A 25,000-nucleotide genomic window follows, 5' to 3' on the forward strand; every position below is an offset into this window, starting at 1 on the left:
AATAAGGGTAAAAAATGGTGTGTATTATGAATGATACAAAAATAGGCGAAGAGGGTACGAATATTTGGGAAGAGAGAGAGAGAGAGAGAGAGAGAGAGAGAGAGAGAGAGAGAGAGAGAGAGAGAGAGAGAGAGACACACACACACACACACACACACACACACACACACACACACACACACACACACATATGAAACTAGACACCTTGATTAATAGCTATAATGACTGAGCACCCAGAGGAACTCTTACCTCCCGCCATGTTCCAGATTTCCATTAATCATATGACAGACGAACTAAGCAATTATGTTAATATGTTTGCAGAGGATGCTAAACCGATGAGATAAATTAGTGGATTGACAAGTGTAGTGAGCTAGGTGCTGCAAGTCAATGAGTGTTTTGGCAAATCTTCGAAAAGTGGACTTATAAATGTAAACAAGTAATATATCTTGGAAATGGGAGTATGTCATGAAGAAAAAACCCAGCCCACATACAGGACAGAAAAATGAAAAGTAAAGAAACTGTAGGAAGCGAGGGACTTTGGAGTGATAATACAGGATTATCGATTTTCAGAATATAGTCCAAAATACATAAGAGTTTTGCCCTACAACATATTTAAACGAAATATTTATCTCCATGGGCGAGTATCTTTCGAGAAAGTTCATACTGTCCTTTATGTGATCAAGATGAATGTTCAGCTTCGACTTCGGCCTTAAAACGCATACGACAACATATATACAGCGTGAAATTACAGAGAAGAAACAAAAAATATTACTAGGCATGTGAAAGGGTTGGAAGAGGTATATGAAGACCAGGCCAACGAAAGTATTTACAAATGGAAAAGTTATAAGTAGGTATGAGACTGTTGAGCAAAAAAAAATATAAGTTACACACACACACACACACGCACTCAGTTAGAGCGCTGCGCTGCTAGGCTTCACAGCCTGACAGGGCGGTGGTTTGAGCCCGCTCAGGCCGAATTCTTTCCGTTGACTAGAAGTGGTTACTGTCCCCCCTTGAGCAAGGGGGATGGGGCGTGTGGCGTGTGAGGTCCTCTCAGTACCCATATATCGACTATAAAGAGCACTTGCCCATGTTGGGAGGGTACCTTTTGGCAATTACGAGTCCAACTCGTGATCAGGCCGTGGTGTTGAATTACACTCACACACACACATAAGCACACTCACACACACAAAAAAAAAAAGCAATAGGAAGCTGAATGTGATTACAATAAATCGGAGGGTCATGGATGATGGAAAAGCTTATTTTACGTACGTGGAAATAAGAAGATGAATGACAATATATATATATATATATATATATATATATATATATATATATATATATATATATATATATATATATATATATATATATATATATATATATATATCGCGATGTCTTTCCTCCCCTCTTTATCCCTGCTTAGCATTTCCTTTCTCTTCCTCACCCTTGCTTCTCCTCTTCTGCAAAAAAAAAAAAAAAAAAAAGATTAGCAGATTTCAGAGGAAATCAGACTAGATTCTCTTTTTCCTTCCGGCGTATCATTGTAAGTAATCCTTTATCTGTCCTTCTTTGCACAACATATTTATTTCCCTCGTTCTCAAAGTCGTTCTCTTCCCCTTTCCTCCCCTTCATCTTTCACCTCTTGACATTTCAGTTGGACTTCATTCGTGTCACCCATATTTTGCTTTCTTTCTTTATATCCCTTATGCACTCGTCTCTCCTCGTATTTCCTTCCGCCTTTCATCTATGTTCACTCTCTGTGCGGTACTCATCCTTCTCATTCTTCTCCTGGAGCTCCTTACTGTGGTCAGCTTGCCTCTCTCTATCTCTCTCTCTCTCTCTCTCTCTCTCTCTCTCTCTCTCTCTCTCTCTCTCTCTCTCTCTCTCTCTCTCTCTCTCTCTCTCTCTCTCTCTCTCTCTCTCTCTCTCTCTCTCTCTCTCTCTCTCTCTCTCTCTCTCTCTCTCTCTCTCTCTCTCTCTCTCTCTCTCTCTCTCTCTCTCTCTCTCTCTCTCTCTCTCTCTCTCTCTCTCTATATATATATATATATATATATATATATATATATATATATATATATATATATATATATATATATATATATATATATATATATATATATATATATATATATATATATATATATATATATATATATATATATATATCATCACCCTTTTTTGTTCTATTTTCAGCTCCATCCAATGCAGTGTCTATCAGCCTTTCTCCCTACACACAGACTCCCTTCGACATTCTTCCCCTACCTCGAATATTGTTCCCCATCACGTATTAACGATTTGTGTGCAATTCACCACCGCTGCCTTATCACGTGCTGGTCTCCTGAGCGCTAGCCACTACCCTCCCGGAGATGGCTTTGAGGCTCGTTTAACCAATCTAAAGGTACTCGTGAGACCTCGTATATAACACACCCCCATCGCCCTCTCTCAATGGGAAAGAGTAACCGCTCCTTATCAATTGAACAATCTTCGGTCCTGAGCAGGGCAGCGATGGCCTGTCAAGTAAGAGTCGTAAAGTCAACTGCGCAACGTGTGTGTGTGTGTGTGTGTGTGTGTGTGTGTGTGTGTACCGCCTTTTGCAAAATTTCACTTTCATTATTTTATTCGTGTGTTCGTTTTACTCTATCTTGTTTCTCATTGCTGTGTCCCTTCCATCCTTCAGCATTCCTTCAGCTACCGTCTGTTGTTGTTGGATACTGTTTTAGTTCATGTTCCTTTTCTTTTATCTCATATGTATTCTTTCCTCTAGTATTCTCTCACCTCTCATATTTCCCTTTCTCCTCCTCCTCCTCCTCCTCCTTCTCTTCCTCTTCCACCTCTCCCACTGCACCTGTCCTTTCTCTCCTCGCCAGGTGTTCTGCACGGAGAGTCGCGCCAAGAGGGTCATTGTGGCGGTGTTTGTGTTGTGCTTCTCCCTCACCGCCTCCACGCCGCACGAGTGGGTCATCCTGAGGACCACAGACAGCTCGGGACAGACGCTTCTCATGATGGACTACTCCTGGCTGGGATCACACAAAACCTATAAGAAGGTGAGGAACCGTTTGAAGGTCATACCCAGCGCCACAATTCAGTGACTTTGGGTTCTTGGCTCTCGGCTTAAAAATATCTCTTGTTTCGTGTTTTATCACAGTTATTATTATTGTTTTCTACCGTCAGGCTATTCGTGGCATTTGACTTCGGCAGCTTCAGCTTCTCTGGAAAAAAAAGTTTCACTTTTTTCTCGATGCCATCCAGTGTGTGTTTGGGTCTGGAGATCGTCTTACTTTAAATCACCTATTCTTTTGGTGTCGCAGCTTGTGACGGCGTCCAAAAACTTGCGAATTTCCTTTTGAAGATTTGGAAAATGTAATTGCTGAGATAACATCTGACAACAGAGACGTAACGTGCCTTTACTAGGAATGTGAACGAAGTCATTGTTGTTTTGACGCCGTTTCTGGTGTGACAAAGGTCTTTGATATTAGTTTTTGTTGCCACACTCTAAGAAAACAGTGCTTGCTTGCTGTCATAAACCCATCATTAGCCTTATTTTCTGAGGTCACAATCGTTTACCTTTTATCCTTTTATTTTCCTCTTTATTGGTGTGAGCTGCCAAGTGTTTCTTTTCATTTTGGTGGGCTCATAAAACAAGCTTAATGATGATGCTAATTTGGTGCCGATGAACGAAAAGAGAGTAAAACAAAATTCAGGCTGTTTTATTTATCGTCTAGAAAATGACTTTGCCTCTACTGATGGGTGGGACGGCGAGGGCAGCGTGTGGCATCAGGAGTGAGGCAAAGACGGGCGGCGGAGCGAGCGTCAGGTGCTGGGCGCTATCTCATCTTGTCGCAAAGTTTACTTATTTCCTGAAATTTAGAAACTTAAAGGAGCTCATTTAAATCTTTTTGCTCAATTTCACCCCTTTTCAATTTCCCAGGTTTAAACTTTTCAAGAAACATTAGTGTTGTCAGCTTCGTTAATTTCAGATACAATTTGGAAGTGACTAAAGTACTCTTTATAAACTAAACCTATCTTTTTTTCAGCGATGTTTTTTTTTACATGTATTCAAGTTACAGTCCCTGGAAGAGTAAGCATTAATTCATCCACGGCCATAACAGCAGAGCCATTCATTAATACAAATTTCATTCTGCTCTACATAAATCATGTTAACACGTTTCAACTACTATTAATAACGTGGCTTTCGGGAAATCCTTTATACGACCTCCTTTACTTCACAATTACTGGAGAAAACCGGAGTCTCAGCCTTTAATGAGCTCATATAAGTCAGTAAGTACAATTTTGGCGTCATCCATTGAGCAACAAACCGCATGCTGAGTTTAGTATCCTGGGTCTTATTTATCAGGTGGGATCATGTGTGGGTGGCGCCGCGGTGTCACGTTAATGCAGCAGCTGTCTTGTCCCACACCGGCACTAAATCTTACGTGTATATAATTATGGGTCACGTACACAAGGAATGATACAGAATTGTTAATAAAGAGATATCCCGTAGAAGACTCACCCCTATTACTGCGTGCGTATTAAGGAGGGGAGAGTGTGTGTGTGTGTGTGTGTGTCTGTGAGAGAGAGAGAGAGAGAGAGAGAGAGAGAGAGAGAGAGAGAGAGAGAGAGAGAGAGAGAGAGAGAGAATTTACATTTCACTCTGGACACCTGATGAGTTATTCAGTGTCTCTTCTTCATTCATTTCCTTCATAAAGTGCCGAGGGTTTGTTTAAATATTTGATTCGTCAACATCGACAATACATGGGTCAGCATATAAGTATGTAAGTGTATAATGCACTCGTCCTCTGTATATTTTCCTCTACATCGATAAATATACATCAAACCCAATATAGAAGACTGACAATGCTGACTTTCAATGGTGTCCAACTCCTGTGTGTGTGTGTGTGTGTGTGTGTGTGTGTGTGTGTGTGTGTGTGTGTGTGTTATAGGAATCAAGTTACAAGACTATCAGTGAAACAAATTACTTTCGGTTCTCGCACAATAATGTCGATTCACGTGACCCCGGCAGGTTCTTGTAACTTGACCGGCACCCAGGCGGGGGACGATCCAATTAGCGACTGGAACCTATTTGCGAGTAATTGATTTTCATCTTGACGCCGACGGAAGCCTTGGGGAGGATTGATGGCCGTGGGATGTTGTGCATCTGTTTAACCCTTTGACTGCGGATTTCCTACAAGAAGACATCACCAAGCTACAGGAATGGAACAAAAAGTGGCTGCTATAATTCAATGAAGAAAAATTTAAAGTCATGGACCTTGGGAGGGGAAATCCAGCATACCAATACCACATGAGAAACACTTCACTATCCACTAAAGAAAGACTTGGTAGTATATGTTACCACGCTACCAGTGAAAGCCAAAGCCGTGCCAATCGCAGCGGACGGGTTAAAGGGAAGTTCAGTGTCGCATTGCTGCTAGTCAAATGTTCTTCCATTAAAAAAGTAAACTACTCCCTGATTCAGACTCGTTTTTTCATGTTACTTCCGTTGTCTACCCGAGGTTTGCAGTAGGAAGGGTGTGGGGTCGTATTGCCCACCCAGATCCTGACTCACTAGACAATTTGAAATGTAGTAGATTGAACGCATGGCTTCCATTATCATGTGATACTGTCGTGTCACTCCACTCTTTACATCGGTGCCACCATGACAAGAACTTTTTATCACTCGTCATTATTTCTTCCACCACTACCTACACTACCGCCATGACCCGCCTCACTTCCTGTATGTACCATTGCATTAGCCATTGTCAGCATGGTATACATGATCACCGTCTACTGCAGTGGGTATAATGTTAGGGTAAAAGTCGCAGAAGTTGGGCAGACGGTAACACAATAGTACTTGTTTTAGTCTTGTAGTAAAGGTAACGTAAGATAAAGTTGGGGGATACGGTAAGACGCAGGTTGCGATGACGCTCATCTCCATTTTCATTTTACCCTTAAACCTGTGCAGGATCAAAAAATCAATTACCTCAGACACAGGGCAGGTGTGACGTCCATATTGCTACAGTTTACTTTCCCGAGGTTGCCCGAGGTGCCCATTTATCGACTATCGCGAAAGGGAGTGAACCGTTAGGTGGGATAAGCGCCTACTGCCCGTGTCGGGATCACACCCGGGTCAGAGGATTCCTAGCCAGGCTTGCTAATCACCACACCACGGAGGCGCTGGTTGCAGGGGTTTGTTACCTAGAAATCTCTGAAGGCAATCACTTTTTTGCATTATCCGATGGTAAATAGTCTCTATATACTCATAGTTGTTCTGTGAAGGTTGTGTGTGTGTGTTGGGGGGGGGGGGGGGTCTGTTCATTCATCATTAAGTAATTTTCATTCATTTCGTTGAAAAACGGAAAAGAGATATATGTAACTACCCTTTACGTACGAGCGGTCACTGAACATTAATTTATGAGATTCCTTTAAAAAAAATACAATACCTCATGTCGTGGTGGTTACTAATATATTTTCTTGTTTATAAATATCATTCAGATTGATATTAAGAACTTTTTCGTAATGTTCTCTTTATATTGATCAAATTGCAAAGTCTAGACATGTGCAGGATAGGACAGGATCATTGTTGACTACAAGTGATTGGGCGGGATGTGCGGGATGCAAATTTTCCCATAAAGGGCACCGGGCCGTTCTGTGTGCACTTGCCTGCGCCATAACAAGCTGGGGCCGACCCTCAAGCCCTACCAAGAAAGCCTACCGGCGTAATAGGAAGAAGCGTAGAAACAATGTAGCACGTTTGTCGATGTCAGTTCAAGGGCGTAAAAAAAAGGTAACAAATGTATAAAAAAAAAAAAGCCCGATACTCATAAAAAAAAAAGCCCGATACTGCTACTCAACATCTTTACCCACCTGCTAAGCCGAATCGACCAAATATTCTGCCTTTTTTTTTCTTGCCTAATTTAATTGCGTCGCCTTCATTTACTTTTTTTTCTGATACCTATCTTTGGAAATGGAAATCTGTTTAATTATTTTCCCCTAAGTGCACCTCTAAATGCGTTTCCTGAAGGGACGCAATAAAGGAGAGGTAAGGGATGAGTCATTATCTGGGCGGCTCAGCGCGGCGCACACAGAGACGAGGGGCGAGAAACACTGATCCGGCGATTACGGCGCGTCCTTCCTTCCGGGGAGACGGGAAGATATATACATTTGTATCCTTTCTCTCTCTCTCTCTCTCTCTCTCTCTCTCTCTCTCTCTCTCTCTCTCTCTCTCTCTCATACATTTTTCAGCATTGTATTTTTAATGTGTATATTTTCAGCTTAACAGCTCCAATCACTTAATAAGCCGATTATTATTATTATTATTATTATTATTATTATTATTATTATTATTATTATTATTATTATTATTATTATTATTATTATTATTATTATTATTATTATTATTATTATTATTATTATTATTTACACACACACACACACACACACACACACACACACACACACACACACACACACACACACACACACACACACACACACACACACACTAGCAAGGGAGCCATATTTGTCTCTCGTAATGTTTATGTAAACAATTCAGCTCGTTGCCTCTTGCCTAACAACACGGACAAAATTATTGGAAAAATCGTAGCATGTTTACGGAAACTTGACGAATGAACAGAATAATTTTCTTGCATCCAGTAATACATTTTATTGGATGAAGTTATTTATTATAGATTTTGTTAGTCTGTCTTTTCAATCAAATTCTTAGGACACTAAAAGTTAGGAATATACATTTGAAATAGTGAACTAATATTAATTTGAAAATACTTTATAGCGTAGTCGTCAAGAACTCCTGAATGAGTATGACCTCAGTACAAATGGAAATTGAAAATGATGCGGAAATATTTTTAGCTCTTTGAACATTCCCATCAACGAGGATAAACAATGGATGGCTTGCTTTTCTGGACCTGTTATATTTTTATACTTTTTGTTACATAATATTCGATTAAATTTGGTTTATTAATAAAGTTATAGCTTTCATTAGTTTTCTAAATTTCATTACCAATACTTATTTTGTGTTTCCTTGAAAGTGGAAATTCTGACGATCATTGGCTGCGTTTGTAAGACTTTTTGAAGGGAACGAGTAATAACTTGTCTCATCAAGAGAGAAAAATTACTTTACCGCCTCCCTTCTGAGACCCCACAGCTAGCTAGTTTGGTAGTTGGGAAGCCTTATGCTTTTGGAGTTGGCAGTGATGATGCAACCGACCATGTAGAGTAAGACAATGTATAGTTGTAAGAGTATGTCTAAAAACACCCGAGAACGAGCGCGCAACTTGGAAAAGGTCACCATTTTAAGGAGTATATTAACAATGATGATGGGCTATATTCTATAGTTAATTTAATATAAATAACAACAAAAGCTTAAAATGGTATAGCTTGTAAAGTATGTCGCTGTGCCTGCCTCCACAAAATAACAATGCCAGAATTAGGTGAAAAACTTCATGAATTTCAGGGACGGAATGCTTAGAGGGAATTTAAGAAATCCCAAACGTTTAACAGCATGCAATTTGTTTACCACATTACGAAACGTTTTCCCACAAAAGCCTCTCACAGAAAGCAAGCAGGAATAGGCGCACCTAACATCACCAAATGTGGGGTACAAACTTGGTGGAGGGACTGTTTTTGTCCCTCGAGCTACTGTAGCGGGCTAAAGAGTAGCCTATCCGGATCTTTTGTTTTTATTTATAAATGATCCACGAGACATCCTAGAGTTAAATCAAAGTATATGCTTATCTTTGTATTCGTTCATACACACACTTGTAATATTTCTATGGTGTCTGATTCTCTTTACTGAGTGAAATTCTATCGTGATAAACAGTCACAAAGTCGCGTCACTAGTAAAATTGAAAGAAGTAATGTAAGTTATGCCTCCATGAAATATACACAAATAGATAAATATGAAAGCTCACGAAGTAACAATAAGTGACATCACCTGCTTGGACAGTAAAAATATGCTTCTTTATGGTATCTGATACCCGCAAAATGGCGTGCGCTGCCGCCTCGGCCCACAGTTATCGTATAAAATATGAACGTATTTTCATATTGTTGTTCTGTTGTTTATTCACTGCTCTGTTCAAGAAAAAGGATACTCATAATTTTAGTTAGTTTTTGTTTATAAGGATTCTTTACGAAATACAATTATAACATTACCGCCTATAAGTTAGGAAACGTACTGAATCCTGGATCGGCTATGGTGATGTTAGGTGCGCCTATTGGATGGAGTCCACCGAGTCAGCGGTGGACCATTCGTTATAGGGCCAGTAGACTGCGCGCCCGGCCCGACGCGACGCGAACATCTTCCTCTCTCTGTGGGTATCGGGCTTTTCCCAACTCCTTTCACATTCCTACTCCTGCAGGTACTCAACGTTTTCCGCCCCATCTCATCCCTATCGCCACCCACTCACATTCCTTTCTCTGCGGGTTTTCTGTATGCAGTTCCCAGCCCCTCTCACCTCTCCCTTCCCGTAGGTGTTCTACTGGTTCACGGCCGTCATATTCATCCTGCTGCCGCTGGTGCTGCTGGCGGTGTTCAACTCGGTCCTGATACACATCGTGAAGCAGAGTCGCGCCACCCGCCGCACAATGACCAACTCGGCCGTCGAGCGCGACTCCCACTCACAGTCACAAGAGAACAAGATCACCATCATGCTTATCGCCGTAGTGCTGCTGGCGCTCTTCTGCCAGCTGCCCGTGGCGGTGATGCTGGTCTACCAGTCCTTGCACCAGGTAAGGGGAGAAAAGGAGAAAAAAGCAGCGCTGGAGGTCATAGTAAAGGTTACAGTGTTTGTAGTCGTACAAGTCCTCTTGCCATTGGAGAAATGGTATAGTGATTAAGCATGAATTTGGTTTTAGATTTGATCTTACGTTTTATCTATAATGGTAATTTAAAGGAAACTGCCCATCCGTTTCCACTCCTCCCGGGAATCGAACCCTCGACCTCTCGATTGTGAGGCGAGCTCGCTAACCACTGCACTACAGAATACTACCGAGTGTATGTGTGTGAAGGGGTGGGGAGAGATTGAGTGACATGTGCAAGTTAAATATTGTAATGATATTCTTTTCACTTACTTGCTGTCACTCTTTAACAGGAAAAATATTGAAGATTGAAATTTAGTTTCCACCTCCAAACAAATACTTGTCAGTCAATTCCAATGCGCCCCTCCATCATCTCTCCTGCCGCCCGGAGACTTGCCGGCTGAGATAAAGTGTTTGATTGCTCATCAACAAACCTCATCACCTGTCACTTACACCCTCACTCGAATCTCTCGACCTGTCACCTAACCTGGAGCTTCCTAACGAGACCATTCTCTTGTCCGTCTTTGATCCACTAGTCATCACACACCAGATACTTCACACCTTAACTGATAACCTTTCCAGCCTCCTCTGCCACAACATTACACTCATCCATCCCCTCTTGTTATTATGAATAACGCATGTTGAAATCCTTACGAAAATCATACCTAAAACAGACAACACTATCTCCCAGACCCCACCATCCACCCCTAACTCGCAGTCCTGATTTCTACCACTCACTCCTGACTCCTTCTCTCTCCCTCTCAACCTTCGTAGTCGAAGCGGGGTTCCAGCTCTTTCTACATCGAGCTGGGTCTGGGTAACATCTTCAACCTGCTCGCGGCTATCAACGCGGCCTGTAATTTTGTGCTGTACTGTGCAATGAGTGACAAGTACCGGCGAACCTTCCTTTCCACCTTCTGCTCCCGCTGGTACCGGCAGCCGTCGCCCCTCCACTCCTGGATGGCCACTGCCTACAGCAACGTGGAAGACGGCAGCCCCAGATTCTCGCGAGTCTCCTCCATGAGGATGTCGCGAAGGTCCTCTCACAGGTATGTAATAGAAGTTTATGTTGGCAAATATATAGAGGAGGCTAGAGAACACTAGTAAGAATATATATATATATATATATATATATATATATATATATATATATATATATATATATATATATATATATATATATATATATAAACAGTGTCGGTAAATGGAGAAAGATCCAAAAAAATCAGAGGGAGAAAGAAAGGGTAAAAAGAGAAAGCCTTAGGAAGAGGATCGGATCTGGGAACGTGAAGATAATGGAAGAAGCCTGAGGATGTGATGAAGAAATGAAAGCCGGAGGAGAAAGAAGAGGACGGAATGGCTGCAAGGGGTGAGAGAGAGAGAGAGAGAGAGAGAGAGAGAGAGAGAGAGAGAGAGAGAGAATATCCTTACAAAAAATGAAACCAAGTTGAAATATGCCTGCTAGGTTAATTAAGAAAGAATTATCAGTAATATATTTTTCCGGATAGTCTAATTGTTAATCAAGTATCTTAGCGGCTACATTACCCTTTGGCTCTGCTACTTAAAAGAAGACGTAAAATTGCATGGTCTTTTTTTAAACATTCAAGGAGGGGAAGTTTTATAATCTCCTTGATATGCAGAGAAGCTCCCTGAAGAGCAACCCAGAACGAAGAAACGGCGTCTCATTAGTTCAGGGCTATACTCCCGAGGCTCGACAGCAGGTGGTGTCCAAGGGTTGCCCGCTGCCAGTACTATTTACATTTATAGTGTTCCTCGGAATTATATAACGAAATTCTACATGTTATTTGTTTACTTCATGCTACTTATCTTGCCAGTGATGGTCTTACTCTCCACAGTGTTCGTTGATTATCGCCCCGTCTCTGTTCCGTCCCTCCCTCCAGCCGCTCCTCCCCTCATTTACCGCTACTCACTATTAACCACTAACAAACACTAACAGCTATGGTGTACGAAGAACAAAGTACCCAGATCATAAAGCTTTCAAACACGTTCTGGGTGCACGCTTCCGCTGAGACAAACTAAACCCGGCCTGAGAACCAGCCACACTAGAGGCAGCCACTAACGCCCCCGCCTCCTCCTGAATCACCCTGTTCCTCTGTGTGAAGAAGCCTACATATTAATAGCCGAGCACCTTCAGAACCACGAGTCCGCTGGGAAATAAGGCATGATGGCCTTCTGCTGGGTAGTATTAGAACAGACACCGAAGTAGTTAAAATATATTAATATTAATTCATTCCCTCTCTCTGTTTACCCAGTTTCACATAAATTCTCAGTTGTGTTCTACTTAATTAAGTCTGTTTTCATATTTATGGACTGTAGAGCATACAGTTAATTTAAGTGAGGGACTTTGTCACACTCTCGAAGTGATCGAGGACCTTCTGCTGATGCTCAGCCATTGTTGCGGAAGTAGTGATTCTTGCAGGCCATCTCAAATGACATTAGCTAACAACAGTGATCTTGCGGTAACGCATGGCATTTGGTGTGCCTTATGGTCCTCAGGTGATCTCCCACGACAGTCCTAGAGCCCCTACAGACCCTGGAGAGGCCATGGGGGTCTGCTCCAGTTGCCTGCTACGCGGGCGGCATTTTTTTTATTAAGTCATGTTCCGTGCTGCTTGGCTCATGCTGCTCCCCTCGGTGCTCCACTTCACTTGCTGACTCTAGAACACAACGGGGCCCCAAGGACTGCCCAGTTTAGTCCGCGCTAGTGCCAGGTGACCCGCATGACTGGGGATTATTTTCATAACCGGACATCCTGCAGGTTCCCAACACGACCAAAGCGATCCCAAAACTATCAACACCTTTTACGTTGCCACCTCTGACCCCACTTACCCCTTGTGACCCTGTACAGGAGTAGTGGGTCGGGCAGCCCAAGGGGAAGCCCCACTCAGGGCCGCTTCCTGGGCGGGTTTGGGCGCCAGGGGCCCTACCTCACTGTACCCGCCCACCCTACTCATGCCGCCCACGATGACCCCGCCCAAGCTTTCTTACGCAAGGTGTGTTGTACAGAGGCACCGCTCACTGTCTGTCTGCTCGCTACTGCACCTGCTGCCCGCCTCTATGCCAGCCTTGTTCGTTGCTGTCTGCCTCTGTCCCTTCCGGCCTCCGTGCCTGTTAAACCCGTCTCTTCCAGCCATCCCTCTGCCAGCTTCGGTCCCTGCTGCATACCTCTGGCAGCCACAGACTCTGCTCCCTGCCTTCCTGCCAGTTGCGATCTATGACGTTTGCCTTCCCGCCAGCCTTGTACCTTGCCACCGCCATCCGCCAGCCACAATTTTTGGTGCTTGTCTACCTGCCAGACTCAGCCTCAGCCTCACTGCCAGACTCAGCCCCTACCGCCTGCCTCTCTGCCAGTCTCACTCTCTTATGCCTGCCTCCCTGCTAGCATCAATCCCTGCTGCCTGCCTCCTTGCCAGCCTCAGTCCCTGCTGCCTGCTGCCCTCCCTGCCTCAGTTGATGCTAGCTGTCACACTCCCAGATTCAGTCCCAACTGCCGCCTGCCATCCTCCCAGCTTCACCCCTTTCTGCCTGCCTCCCTGCCAGCATTAAACCCTGCTGCCTGCCGTAATACCTACCTTCAAGCAAGTGTCTTTCCCTGCTACCTGCCACCCACAAACCAGCTTTTTGTTTATCAGCTAAAGTTCCCTCTGACGCTGCTGCCACGCCTCACCCCCCCCACCCCTGCCTCTCCTCCTACCTGTCTACTTTCCTCACGCACCTTTGCTCTCTGTTTTATCTGCTTGTCTTATTTCATGTTGTGTATCTCTTCCCTTTCGTATATTCTTCCTGCTGGCTGTGTCCTTTTGTCCACATTGGCTCTTCTCATTTGTTAGAGTAGTAGTATATTGAAGTAGTTCTCTGCTCTTCTATTGTTTGAATATACATTACTGCTTTGTTTTAATGGTTCACGTCTCTCATCTTGCGCACCTGTCATGAGTGTGTGTGTGTGTGTGTGTGTGTGTGTGTGTGTGTGTGTGTGTGTGTGTGTGTGTGTGTGTGTGTGTGTGTGCTCACATATTTAAAGTCTCGCTTCTTCATTAACATCATTTACACAAGCCATTAACACTCATCAGCCTCTGCTCGTGCTTGTTCACCTGTATATATTTTTTTCCAGTATCTCTCTGTCCGTCTCTTTGTTCACACGTAACTGTTTGTTTGTCTGTATGTACTTACCTGTCTATCCAGTTATTTGTTCATCTGTCTATTCATTCTTCTGTATCTAAGCTCTGATTATCTATATTCATTGTTTTAACTGTCAGTTTATCAATTTGTCTATCCATCTATGTATATATCTATATGCATGAATAGGTTGATATGTTTATGACAATCAATTTATCTAATCCACTTACTAATATTGGAAAGAGAATAAATGATAAACTGATGGATAGATAAATAGATAGATAGATTGATAGGTGGATAGATAGATCGATAGAAATAGATAAAGTGTGAGAGATAAATTGTTAGGTAGATAAAAAAAATAATTAGTAGATCGATAGATAAGTAGACAGATAGATAAATAGATAGATACATATAAATAGATGGATATTAGTGTTTTTGGGTGATTTTCTCTTAGTATATTTTTCTTCTTGGTCTTTATGTATTCGGCCACTTGTGTAGATTTGTTTGGATGTCGGATTGCCTCTTTTCGTGGGAGAGGTTGTCAATCAGTTTGCATCTCTGCCTTACGTTTTGTGTGCTGCTTTGTTTGTTTGTCCCTTTCTTGCTCCATGGCTGTTTTGGTGTCCTGTCTGTCTCTCTCTCTCTCTCTCTCTCTCTCTCTCTCTCTCTCTCTCTCTCTCTCTCTCTCTCTCTCTCTCTCTATCTCTATCTATCTATATATCTATCTATCTATCTCTCCACCGGTAACTCCCTCCTCCTCTAGGCATCTCCGGGGGCCGCCACCCATCACGGCAACAATGGTGTAGCGCCTCGCCCGCCCAGCCCTCCCAGCCCTGCACACATCAGCCCCGCCGCCTCTGCTGCCGCTCTTCTCAACGGCCAGCCCGAGTCCCCTCACCGATCGCAAGCCTCAGGAGCCTCGCCGGGCAAGGGGCCGCGTCGCCTGGCTCACCGCCTCGCCGCCCTACTTCCAGGCAATCGTGCTCCTAGAACTCAGCTCGCCGGCCGCCACATTGTCATCACCTGCCAGCAGCCTTCCCTCGACGACCAGACGGCGCTCTGAGGGGTTAGGAAGTGGTGTGCGACTGAGGGTGTAAGGATGAAAAACTACCCTGAGAGTGTGTGAAAAGATCTCATTTACCGACAGCACAGTATGAAGCTGTCATAGAAGTGACAATAGATGAACAGTTCCCTAAAAATAGGGTAAAGCTTTCTAAAGACGCAAGTCGTAAATGAATGATAAAATGTCCCCCGGGTGTGGAAATGGAGATCCAGTTCAGGACCACGACTGGGGGCTACTGCGACCACTTGGCATACGATGGAGTTGAATAAATCGAATGCCTCGATCATCAGGCACTGTGAGCTTATTTCAACTTTTATGTTGCGTTTATTGCAGTTTATTTTGCAACTGAAGATGAAACATTATCCGAGGAGCTTTCTGTTGCACGAAAGTAACTCAATAATGAACAAATCGCTAGATGCTGATTATTAGGCGAAGCAATATTGTGCACTTTGCTTCCTCTACTATCCTCGGCAAGAAGTTGGCGGCGTTTATTGGCTTCGACTTCCCAACAACGTCAGCTCGGAAAAGTTGCCAGTTCGACAATGGGAAACATCCGGACTAGTAAGACTACCTTTGTGCTAGGCCTGGAATGAGGAAACCTAGCGAATATCCCCAAGGACAGGAGTATGTGTCATTGTACTGTGCTCATTCATTGCCCGCGTCGGTATATGACTTGCAGACCCGTCAGTAGCAGGCTGTACACACAGTCGACGTGAATGACAGATTTTAGTTGCCTTTACTAACAACAAACGAAAAGGGCAATCAAGAACTTTTGAGACGACACAAGGAGGAATAGACATCTGTTTGTTCATTTGTAATGAAGCAAATAATTGACCGACAAGATTTGAAACAATCAGCAGAAGTAAAATTCAACAAAAAGAGTAATTCAATAAACCGGTGAAGCTGTTGAGACATTTATCAACAGCAGTGACACATCAGATGGTGTATCCACATGAAAGGATTGAACTGTAATTTATCGTAAAAAAAAGTAATAATCACAAATGAAGGACACCAGTGCATTCTCAGCAGTATTTTAAGTATCTTGAGATGTTAACAGAGGGAACAGACAATATTTATGTAAGATGATAACACTCCTGTACTCATAATCTCCATAGCTATAACTAAGTGTGATCACGATACTTAGGAAAACTACCTTGTTCAATGGCAATCGTAATATTAAGGCTATTTATAACGTAAGATATATAATTGGTGACAAGGTGTTACATTCAGTGTGCTCCTCTGTATCCCCTTCACACACACACACACACACACACACATATATATATACATATATATATATATATATATATATATATATATATATATATATATATATATATATATATATATATTTATATTTGATTTCATTTAAATAGATATTGCGCATATATTTTGTCATACATCTTGTAGTATTATCCAAGCACAGTAGAGGCACAGGAGGAGGCAAAGAAAATTTCTAACTTAGGTTTTAACAGCACCAATATATCTACGAACACTGTTTTGCATTAAGAACTGCGTATTTTTCGGAACATAATGATTATATTTTAATTAATGATGTTTCATCAAACTTGTGGTTCGAAGAACGCACATGCAAGTGCCAAATAAAGTAATATAAGTGGAAGATGACGGCATTGTGTTTGAGGAAGAACACTTTCAAACAATGCAACTTGACGGTGTGCAAACTATTGGAAAACTTAAATGATGCAGGAAAAAAGATATTTAATGAGTCAGATCCTCGTATTTTTCTAAACTTCCTTCAAGCTCAAGGCCTCGGATCAATCTGTTTAAAATTTAATATAGGAATAAATATGTAAGCCTGCGGCAGACCCGTGCCCGCGATGCTCGCACAGCTCGGCACTTGCTCACTCGGGCCCGGCATCACGGCGCTGCCAGGCACGCGGCCACGACGTTGTACCTCTCTTTACGTGGTGCTCGTCTAGGTTAACACTCGTTCGTGAACAATAACTCAACGGTATTAAACGGTAAGGAATGTTAGAAATCGTATGCCTAGGGTGACTCCGGCCTCAGCTCTTAGGGGGAAGGGTGACGGCTGAATACCACCGGGAATGTTTGCCCGCCAGCGTCCGGGTTCACTCTGTCTGTCGTGGCTGCTGAGGTTGAGTACAAACGCTGGTCGTCTGGTGAAGACTGACACTGACTTCATTGCTCCCCTCTAGTTCATAATATTATTGTGATTATTAATTTATCATTATGACACAGTAATGTTAATAATAATAATAATAATAATAAAATTATAATAATTATAATGATAGTTATTATTATTATTATTATTATTATTATTAGTAGTAGTAGTAGTAGTAGTAGTAGTAGTAGTAGTAGTATCGTTATTATAGCAGTAATGGTAATAAAAATATATACTGCTATAATTATTATTATCATTATTATATTATTATTTTTGTTATTTTTATTATTATTATTATTATTATTATTATTATTATTATTATTATTATTATTATTATTATTATTATTATTATTATTATTATTATTTTGTTATTGTTATTGTTATTATTATTATGATTATAATTAGACTATTATAGTTATTATTATGTATGTTATTATTTTTATTATTATAATTATTATTATTATTATTATTATTATTATTATTATTATTATTATTATTATTATTATTATTATTATTATTATTATTATTTTTATTATTATTATTATTATTATTACTAGTATTATTATTATTTTATCATTGTTATTATTTTTATTATTATTATTAGTATTATTGTTTTTACTACTTTTATTATCATTATTATTATTGTTATTATTGTTCTTATTATTATTACTATCACTATTATCATTATTAATAATTATATTATTTTTATTAATATTATGATTACTATACTACTAATACTACTGCTATTACTACTACTACTATTACTACTACCACTGCTACTACCTACTTCCACTACTGCTACCATTACTACTACTACTATTACTACTACAACTACTACTACTACTACTACTACTATTACTGACAATAGTGCTTCTCCTCCCCCTCTACTCCTACAAATATTGATAAAATTGATAACAACGCTTATCTCATCATTATTATATTTATAATGATTATATATATACGCTATATATTGCTAATATGATTGCATTATTATTTTTTTTTATATTGTTATTGTTCCTGTTATTTGTCACAATGTTAGTCGTTTAGTCACCTTTCCCAAACCAGCGCTGCGTCACCCTTGTTATGCAGAGGCAACACTTGCATAGTTCTTCGACAACCTTCCCTTTCACCATACCCCTCTCGCCCTCTCCTAATCACCTTATTGTCTTCACACACACACACACACACACACACACACACACACACGTACATAAAGTGCCGTTACGTTAGTGTGGAGGAATGCGAGTCACTCTGAATAGCATTTATGCACGCCTGCGGACGACACATGAGCGCTGAGGTAAAAAAAAAAAAAAGAATAAAACCAGCGGATGTTGGTGAGAAAAAAAAAAGATAAAACACCTCGCCGTGTGGACATTCATGACCAGGATGACGCGGAAAGTTTGCCGCTGAGGTATGCAATGAAATTCTGGCTTATTGCGCCCAAATTTGTCCCCGTCTGTTCGTCTGTCTGTCTTTCTTGGCATGAATTTGCATATGTGTGTCTTTCTTTGTCTGTCTTTCTATCTAGACCCCACCCCCCATTCTCTCTCTCTCTCTCTCTCTCTCTCTCTCTCATAATGACAAGCGTACAGGTGGCAGTCGTTTCCACTTGCGGTTTCTTCTGAATAATCAACCATGATGTGTTTGCAGCCCCGTCCTCGATGGCGACCTCATTATCTCTTGTTTGATTACTTCTGTCCGTATCCAATCTTCCTCCTCACGCCACCCTCCTCCTCGTCCCCTCCTCACTCAGGCAGGGAGTTCAGACATCGCAATGAATATAAGAACAGTAAAGTCTTTTGTGATGCTCAACTGAGGAAGAATCTATGGGTTCTAAGAAGTCGGTTATTTGATGGTCTGTGAGAGAAGCATATATGGATAGGTGCCTCTATATTCTTGTGTTTCTTCTCTCCGCTGAAATTGGTCCTATTATTCTCCCGAAATTCCTTTTGTTTTTACATGGAAGAATACTGGAGGAAATCTGTTCGCGAAGCCTTCTCTATGAAACGCCAGTCCGTAATAATTGTCCCCTCTCACGCTGAAAACATCCGGTAGTATTAAGATTAATGAGGGATGAGCCACAATAACGTTTGACATGCGGTTAATTGAAGTAACTTTTTCTCTGGGAAAGCTCAATTACGAACACATATTCACGAGATAGCATACACACACACACACACACACACACACACACACACACACACACACACACACACACACACACACACACACAAACATTGCCTGCACTATTCACCGTCACCTTAGCTGGGCCGGAGTCCCCCTCGGAAGTGCTCGTTGCGTCCCTATCGGCGTGCCGTTGACGCGCCGTGTAGTCAAATGAATCCTCGTGTGTTAAAGGCTACATTGGTGCCGCGCCCGGCCTCAGGTGCCTGGGCTGTGGTTTTGGTCATTGTGTGGCCCTCGGGAACCACACTGGTGTCAATGTCATGTATATAGTATTCTTAATGTGCAAATACATATATTTTATTTTCCTTAAATAAACCAAAGGAAAATATACCTGTCATTGTTCGCTTATGTGTGACTGTTTGAAGTAAGTCAAGCATTAAACTGTATATAATGTGCAACTAGTCTTCGTCATTTCCTCCTGAGAGGTTGAGAAAAGGCTCTTCATCGCACCGCTGCAGGACGCGGCCACACTCCACATCGTCCAGACGGTAAAGGAAGGCAGTATGTGTTTAGCTCCTAAGTAATTACGTTCTATCTTTTATCGGTATGAAAATACTTCAAACATGTAAGTTCACAAACTCCTTCTATCCGTAAAACAGAAATGAGCAAAGAATAAAGCTCTCTTACATGAAAACAAGTTATGGGTATCAGGATATCAAAATAACAATAAGAGAGTAGGCTCCGTTATTACCTTTTCTTCAGATTTTTATTTGAAATTATTATAAATTATAACTACCCTCCAACTATATGGCGCTACCATCTTATAGTTAATTTAAGTGAATTTTATTTGGCCAAATAGTCTTCTCAGGTTGAGTAGTTTTCTATATCTGTGTAGCCGCTCATCGGTCCACTAATGTCTTTCTAAAAGGCACTTGGTGTTGCTGATCACCCGAAACCGTCACAAGCTTCACCATGTACCACGAGCCATGACAGTGTTGTTGCTCTGCTTCCTCAAAACGAGGTCCTGTCGGGTGACTCCCTACTGACAACTGTCGTGATCACTCGAGGCTTGTAAAATGTTAGGGTGATATGTATGTATGTAGATAGAAAGATAGATAGATATGAATATATATATATATATTTATCTATGTATTTATTTATGTATATATATATATATATATATATATATATATATATATATATATATATATATATATATATATATATATATATATATATATATATATATATATATATATATATATATATATATATATATATATATATATATATATATATATATATATATATATATATATATATATATATATATATATATATATATATATATATATATATATATATATATATATATACACACACACACACACACACACACACACACACACATGCTTCGGCCAAAAGAAGCAGAAATGCCGACGGAACTATGAAGCAAAGCTCAAATTACAAACACTGCTAAGTCTAACATACTTAATTTTTTATGTTAGCAAATCAATATTCATTTTTTTTATGGTTTCCTTTATTCATTTAGCGTCCACAGGTCTGAATTAAGGTAAGCCAGCCTGACTTCGTGCGATTTTATTAAATGCTGGTTTGGTGAGATGATGTGAATGTCCTCAACCTGCAGCAACCACGCACACATCCTCTACACCTGCTTCACTGTGGCCATGACTAGGCTGTCGGCGACGTTTGTGGATCATTTAAAGCGGTTTGTCTTCATAAACTAATCCAGTGTTTACTCGTGTGGTTTGTTGTGCACTTGTGTGTGTGTGTGTGTGTGTGTGTGTGTGTGTGTGTGTGTGTGTGTGTGTGTGTGTTGCTATCTACCAGAATATGACCATACATAGGTTCATATAATATACCGAACCAAACTAACGAGAATTTTTGTGAATATGTATGTGTGGCGTGTCTGCAGTGCACCACTACTGGAGGCTTCTTGAATGGATGCCTTGAGATACTCAGGCGTAGGACTCCTCGGCCACCTGGTTGTAGGAGGGTGGTGGGGAGCCAGCGCGTTCAGTGTCCTGGCTGGCGGGCGCTGCAGCTGAGGTGGACGGCTGATGGTTGGGCAGGGCAGCGGGGGGAGGCGCGGCGCCGGGCTGGCCGCTGCCATAACAACCCTCGCCTCCCCAGCGCGGCAGGTACAGCACGAAGGGCGCCTCCCGCTTGGGCTGCATGGAATGTGTTTGTTAATTTGTTAGTTTATTTGAGCATATTTGTTAGGACAATGATTATGATAATTATGATGATAATACCAAATAATAATAATAATAATAATAATAATAATAATAATAATAATAATAATAATAATAATAATAATGATAATTGTAATAATAGTTATTATAATGATACTATTATTTTTTAGTACTGCTAATATTTTTATTGTTGCTGTTGTTATTATTATTATCATTATTATCATCATCATCATCATTATTATTATTATTATTATAACTATTATATATTATTTTCATTATTATTATTATTATTGTTTTTTTTATGTTGTCGTGGTTTCTGCTGTTTCTGTCGGTGCTTGTTGTCCTCGGTGGTGCCGCTGTTCGCTTTCACACACCAGGATTCTTTTACAGTTTTATTTTTTTGTGGCCTGGTTGACGCACCGTGACAGGCCATGACGCTCTGACGGCTGTGTGTGTGTTACTATGCTGACCGACAGAATGTTTTTTTTTATGTTATCTTTAGTGAGGCACCTGCCGTTGCCCGACACTGCATGCAGAGGCATGTCCACAAATATTTTTTGTGATACATATGCGAGTACGAACATATAATGATTTTCATCTCAGTAGATAGATGCACTGTCAGTCAGATGTAAACATAATATGTCGCAATGAAAACAGGCATGGATTAGTCTATATCCATGAGCTGACTTTAGCCACGTGACGGCATGCTGGAAAGGTTAACCTTCGCGGTATTTGGACGTTGTTCCTCAGGCCAGAGCTCCTGTTACAGCGCTGCTCATATCGGAAGATTTGTGGCTCACGGAGGTTTGATATAGGTAAAGAGGTGCTGGTGTAAATTTAATCTTAATGCCGGGAAATGCTTAGTTCGGAGACTTATTTTGCAGACTGTCTGAGAACACATCTATCCTGTCTTCACCGTACGTTAGGAAAGTTGGTGACGTAGGATTCTAGAGAAATTAAACACAGTCGATAGTTAGATAGACAGTAGATAGATGTACTTGCAGTCAGTAACAACCTTTTTAGGTAGAAATAATCAATTTGATACTGCATTCAAACACAAATTCTGCAATCTTTTTTTAGCAACATCCAGGTTCCACAGGTTGCATGATCTCTGTCTTATTTGTCCATAAAATTATCCCAATGTTAACTGCTCTCCTAACACATGCTATATGGATGACAGACGCACTCAGTCAGTAACAAGATCTTCAGATATAAATAATAATCTAAAACACCAAAATAAGCCTTTGAACTAAATATTCCTCGATAAGAGCGTCAACATTTTGCATAATAGCGGCAGTGAGTCAGACTGGGTGGAGTCCGCGCGAATTGTGGCGGCCATATTGGTAGGTAGTCGGCCCCGTGAGCCTGCCAGTGGTCCTTTATGAGATGGCATAATGATTCGTTCACATAAGTGTGCAGTGACTTGGTCTGCACATTTTTGACTTCACGTAAAAATCAGCTGTGCTCAGGTGGTATTTAATAATTTTTTAAGTGGGGTCATCTAAAGAGCATGTATACGTAATGTATAACTAGGGGTGCAAGGACAGTGAGGAGGAAGGTCGCCATCCTTTCACAAAATCTCTGCACTGCTTCTGTGTGTTGTCAAAAGGAAGACGCAAAAAAATCTGAAAACGGCATCGCGTTTCATAGATGGGCCCCAGTGCTGCTGCGTATATACATTAAAAGCGTATATTATACCATCGATAAAGTTTAGTTAGACTACTCGATTAGCTTCTATACGTTTTTCAACCCTTTTGTGTGAATTTTCAACAAAATAAGGGTTGGTGAAACTTTTACCCGGTCATAAAACTTGACTATACCGATGTTCTGTTTAATAATGCACTCATACAGAGCATTTGATTCTTCAGCTGCCCTTCCACTAAACTCTTAATTCGCTGAACTACACGTTAGATATTTGAATATTTAAAGATATCTAAGAATGAGATACTTTTTTACAAAAAATTGCCAATAGACTTCTTTCCAAGGAGTCTTTATCACTCACCAGAAGCCAGCCCTGTTCTCTGAGGGCACGAGCTACGCTTTTATTTTCATCTCTATCCTTCTTAAAGTGGAGAATACTTCGTTAGCTTTCCGGTCATTATATTTGTAATAATTATAACGTTAATGAAAAAAAATGCCCTTTTTCCTGTAAGAGAAAGTGTATAGCGAGAGCGTCTTATCATAGTCTGAATTCTTAAACACAGTCTGAACTCTTAAGGAATGACATGTCGGGGTGCGCCACTCAGCTTTGTTATGTGGTGAACCGTTATTTTTACCCCGCCCTCACCCTCGGATGTCTATGAACAGTGCCCTAACCAGGGGCATAATTTTAACAAAAATTATAATAATGAAACAATTTTGTCATTTGCGTGCAAAAAAATATTGACAAAATAAGTGTTCAAAGTGGCTCCACCTAATGATGCTTCCATATGGCATCATAATCTGGAGACTTTGGAAAGAAATCCATTGAATCATATTCACGAGAATAAAACTACATGTACTAAGACGAACTTACCCCAACGGTCCCTCCAACACGGGTCCTTCATCGACAGCCTGAACATATAGACCTCCCCCATCCAAGGGATGGATGTCACCCGAGGAAATTTTTCTAGTTTCCTGAGTGCGTTTTGCTGCAGGCGACATTCACATAGGTAATTCCAGTATGATAAACGTGAATATGAAACAAAGGACGATATTTCTTTTCAGAGTTTTAATATTTGAATTTGTCAAAAGAAAAAGCGACAGTTAGGAATGAAAATAGTATTAAAACTAAATGCATGGAACGTTTTATATTCTTATTTATATATATTTTTTCTTAACAATGCCCAATTACATCCATTTCATTGCCTCCTACATGTCCATTCAATGCTACATTTTCACCCCATGACCTACAGTTTGGATTAAAAGAACGAAGTTTGGGTTCACAGCTTCGTTAAATAAGCAAATCAACATAATTAAAGCGAGTAAATACTGTTGCATTGAATCTGATTTAGGAGGGAGTTTCGAGCGCGAGTCGTTCTTTATTCTGTCACGATAACCTTTTTCCCTTTGTGTTCAGGCCACACCGGCGGCTGACAGGCTTGCGGCACGTCACTGCCCCTTTGGCTGGATTTGCCTCTGCGTGCGTATCCGCTGTGCGGCGCCCTTTCAGCCGGCCTGGATTCATCCGCGAGTGGGCATTGTTTTTTTGTTTTGTTTTTTTGAGTTATTGCAAGTGGTGCGATGCCGGTTGGCAATGGTAGTGGCGGTGGTGGTAGTGATGGTGTGTGCACGTGTGTATGTGTGTGAGAGAGAGAGAGAGAGAGAGAGAGAGAGAGAGAGAGAGAGAGAGAGAGAGAGAGAGAGAGAGAGAGAGAGAGAGAGAGAGAGAGAGAGAGAGAGAGAGAGACAGGTAAAAAGCAGATCGACAAAAATGGCCTCGTTATCTCTCGTAGGAACACAGGGCAAACTTACCTTGGGGGGACAGGCGGCGCGGGCGGAAAGAGCGGCGGCGAGGAGGCA

The 25,000-nt window shown here is 41.1% G+C and overlaps 2 protein-coding genes across 16 annotated transcripts in view; one reads left to right on the forward strand and one right to left on the reverse strand.

Annotated features, from left to right (window-relative positions):
* LOC127009631 (FMRFamide receptor-like) overlaps positions 1 to 15,867 on the forward strand; it is a 188,684-nt gene extending 172,817 nt beyond the window's left edge. For 7 of the 8 annotated variants that reach the window (XM_050882869.1, XM_050882868.1, XM_050882874.1 and 4 more), the window contains 5 exons: positions 2,871 to 3,047; positions 9,487 to 9,744; positions 10,588 to 10,862; positions 12,683 to 12,827; positions 14,714 to 15,867. In XM_050882869.1, coding sequence (XP_050738826.1) covers positions 2,871 to 3,047; positions 9,487 to 9,744; positions 10,588 to 10,862; positions 12,683 to 12,827; positions 14,714 to 15,013 — 1,155 coding nt within the window. In that variant the 3' untranslated portion in view covers positions 15,014 to 15,867. The remainder of the gene's footprint in view (positions 1 to 2,870; positions 3,048 to 9,486; positions 9,745 to 10,587; positions 10,863 to 12,682; positions 12,828 to 14,713) is intronic. The other variant, XM_050882876.1, reaches the window with a different exon arrangement.
* A 5,207-nt stretch (positions 15,868 to 21,074) lies between these two features.
* LOC127009632 (uncharacterized) overlaps positions 21,075 to 25,000 on the reverse strand; it is a 15,720-nt gene continuing 11,794 nt past the window's right edge. For all 8 annotated transcript variants that reach the window (XM_050882884.1, XM_050882883.1, XM_050882879.1 and 5 more), the window contains 2 exons: positions 24,953 to 25,000; positions 21,075 to 21,475 (listed from right to left, as the gene is read on the reverse strand). The exon at positions 24,953 to 25,000 is cut by the window's right edge and continues 71 nt beyond it. In XM_050882884.1, the coding sequence (XP_050738841.1) occupies positions 21,263 to 21,475; positions 24,953 to 25,000 (261 nt within the window). In that variant the 3' untranslated portion in view covers positions 21,075 to 21,262. The remainder of the gene's footprint in view (positions 21,476 to 24,952) is intronic.

Source organism: Eriocheir sinensis, chromosome 41 (assembly GCF_024679095.1).
Source record: "Eriocheir sinensis breed Jianghai 21 chromosome 41, ASM2467909v1, whole genome shotgun sequence".
NCBI lineage: Eukaryota > Metazoa > Arthropoda > Malacostraca > Decapoda > Varunidae > Eriocheir > Eriocheir sinensis.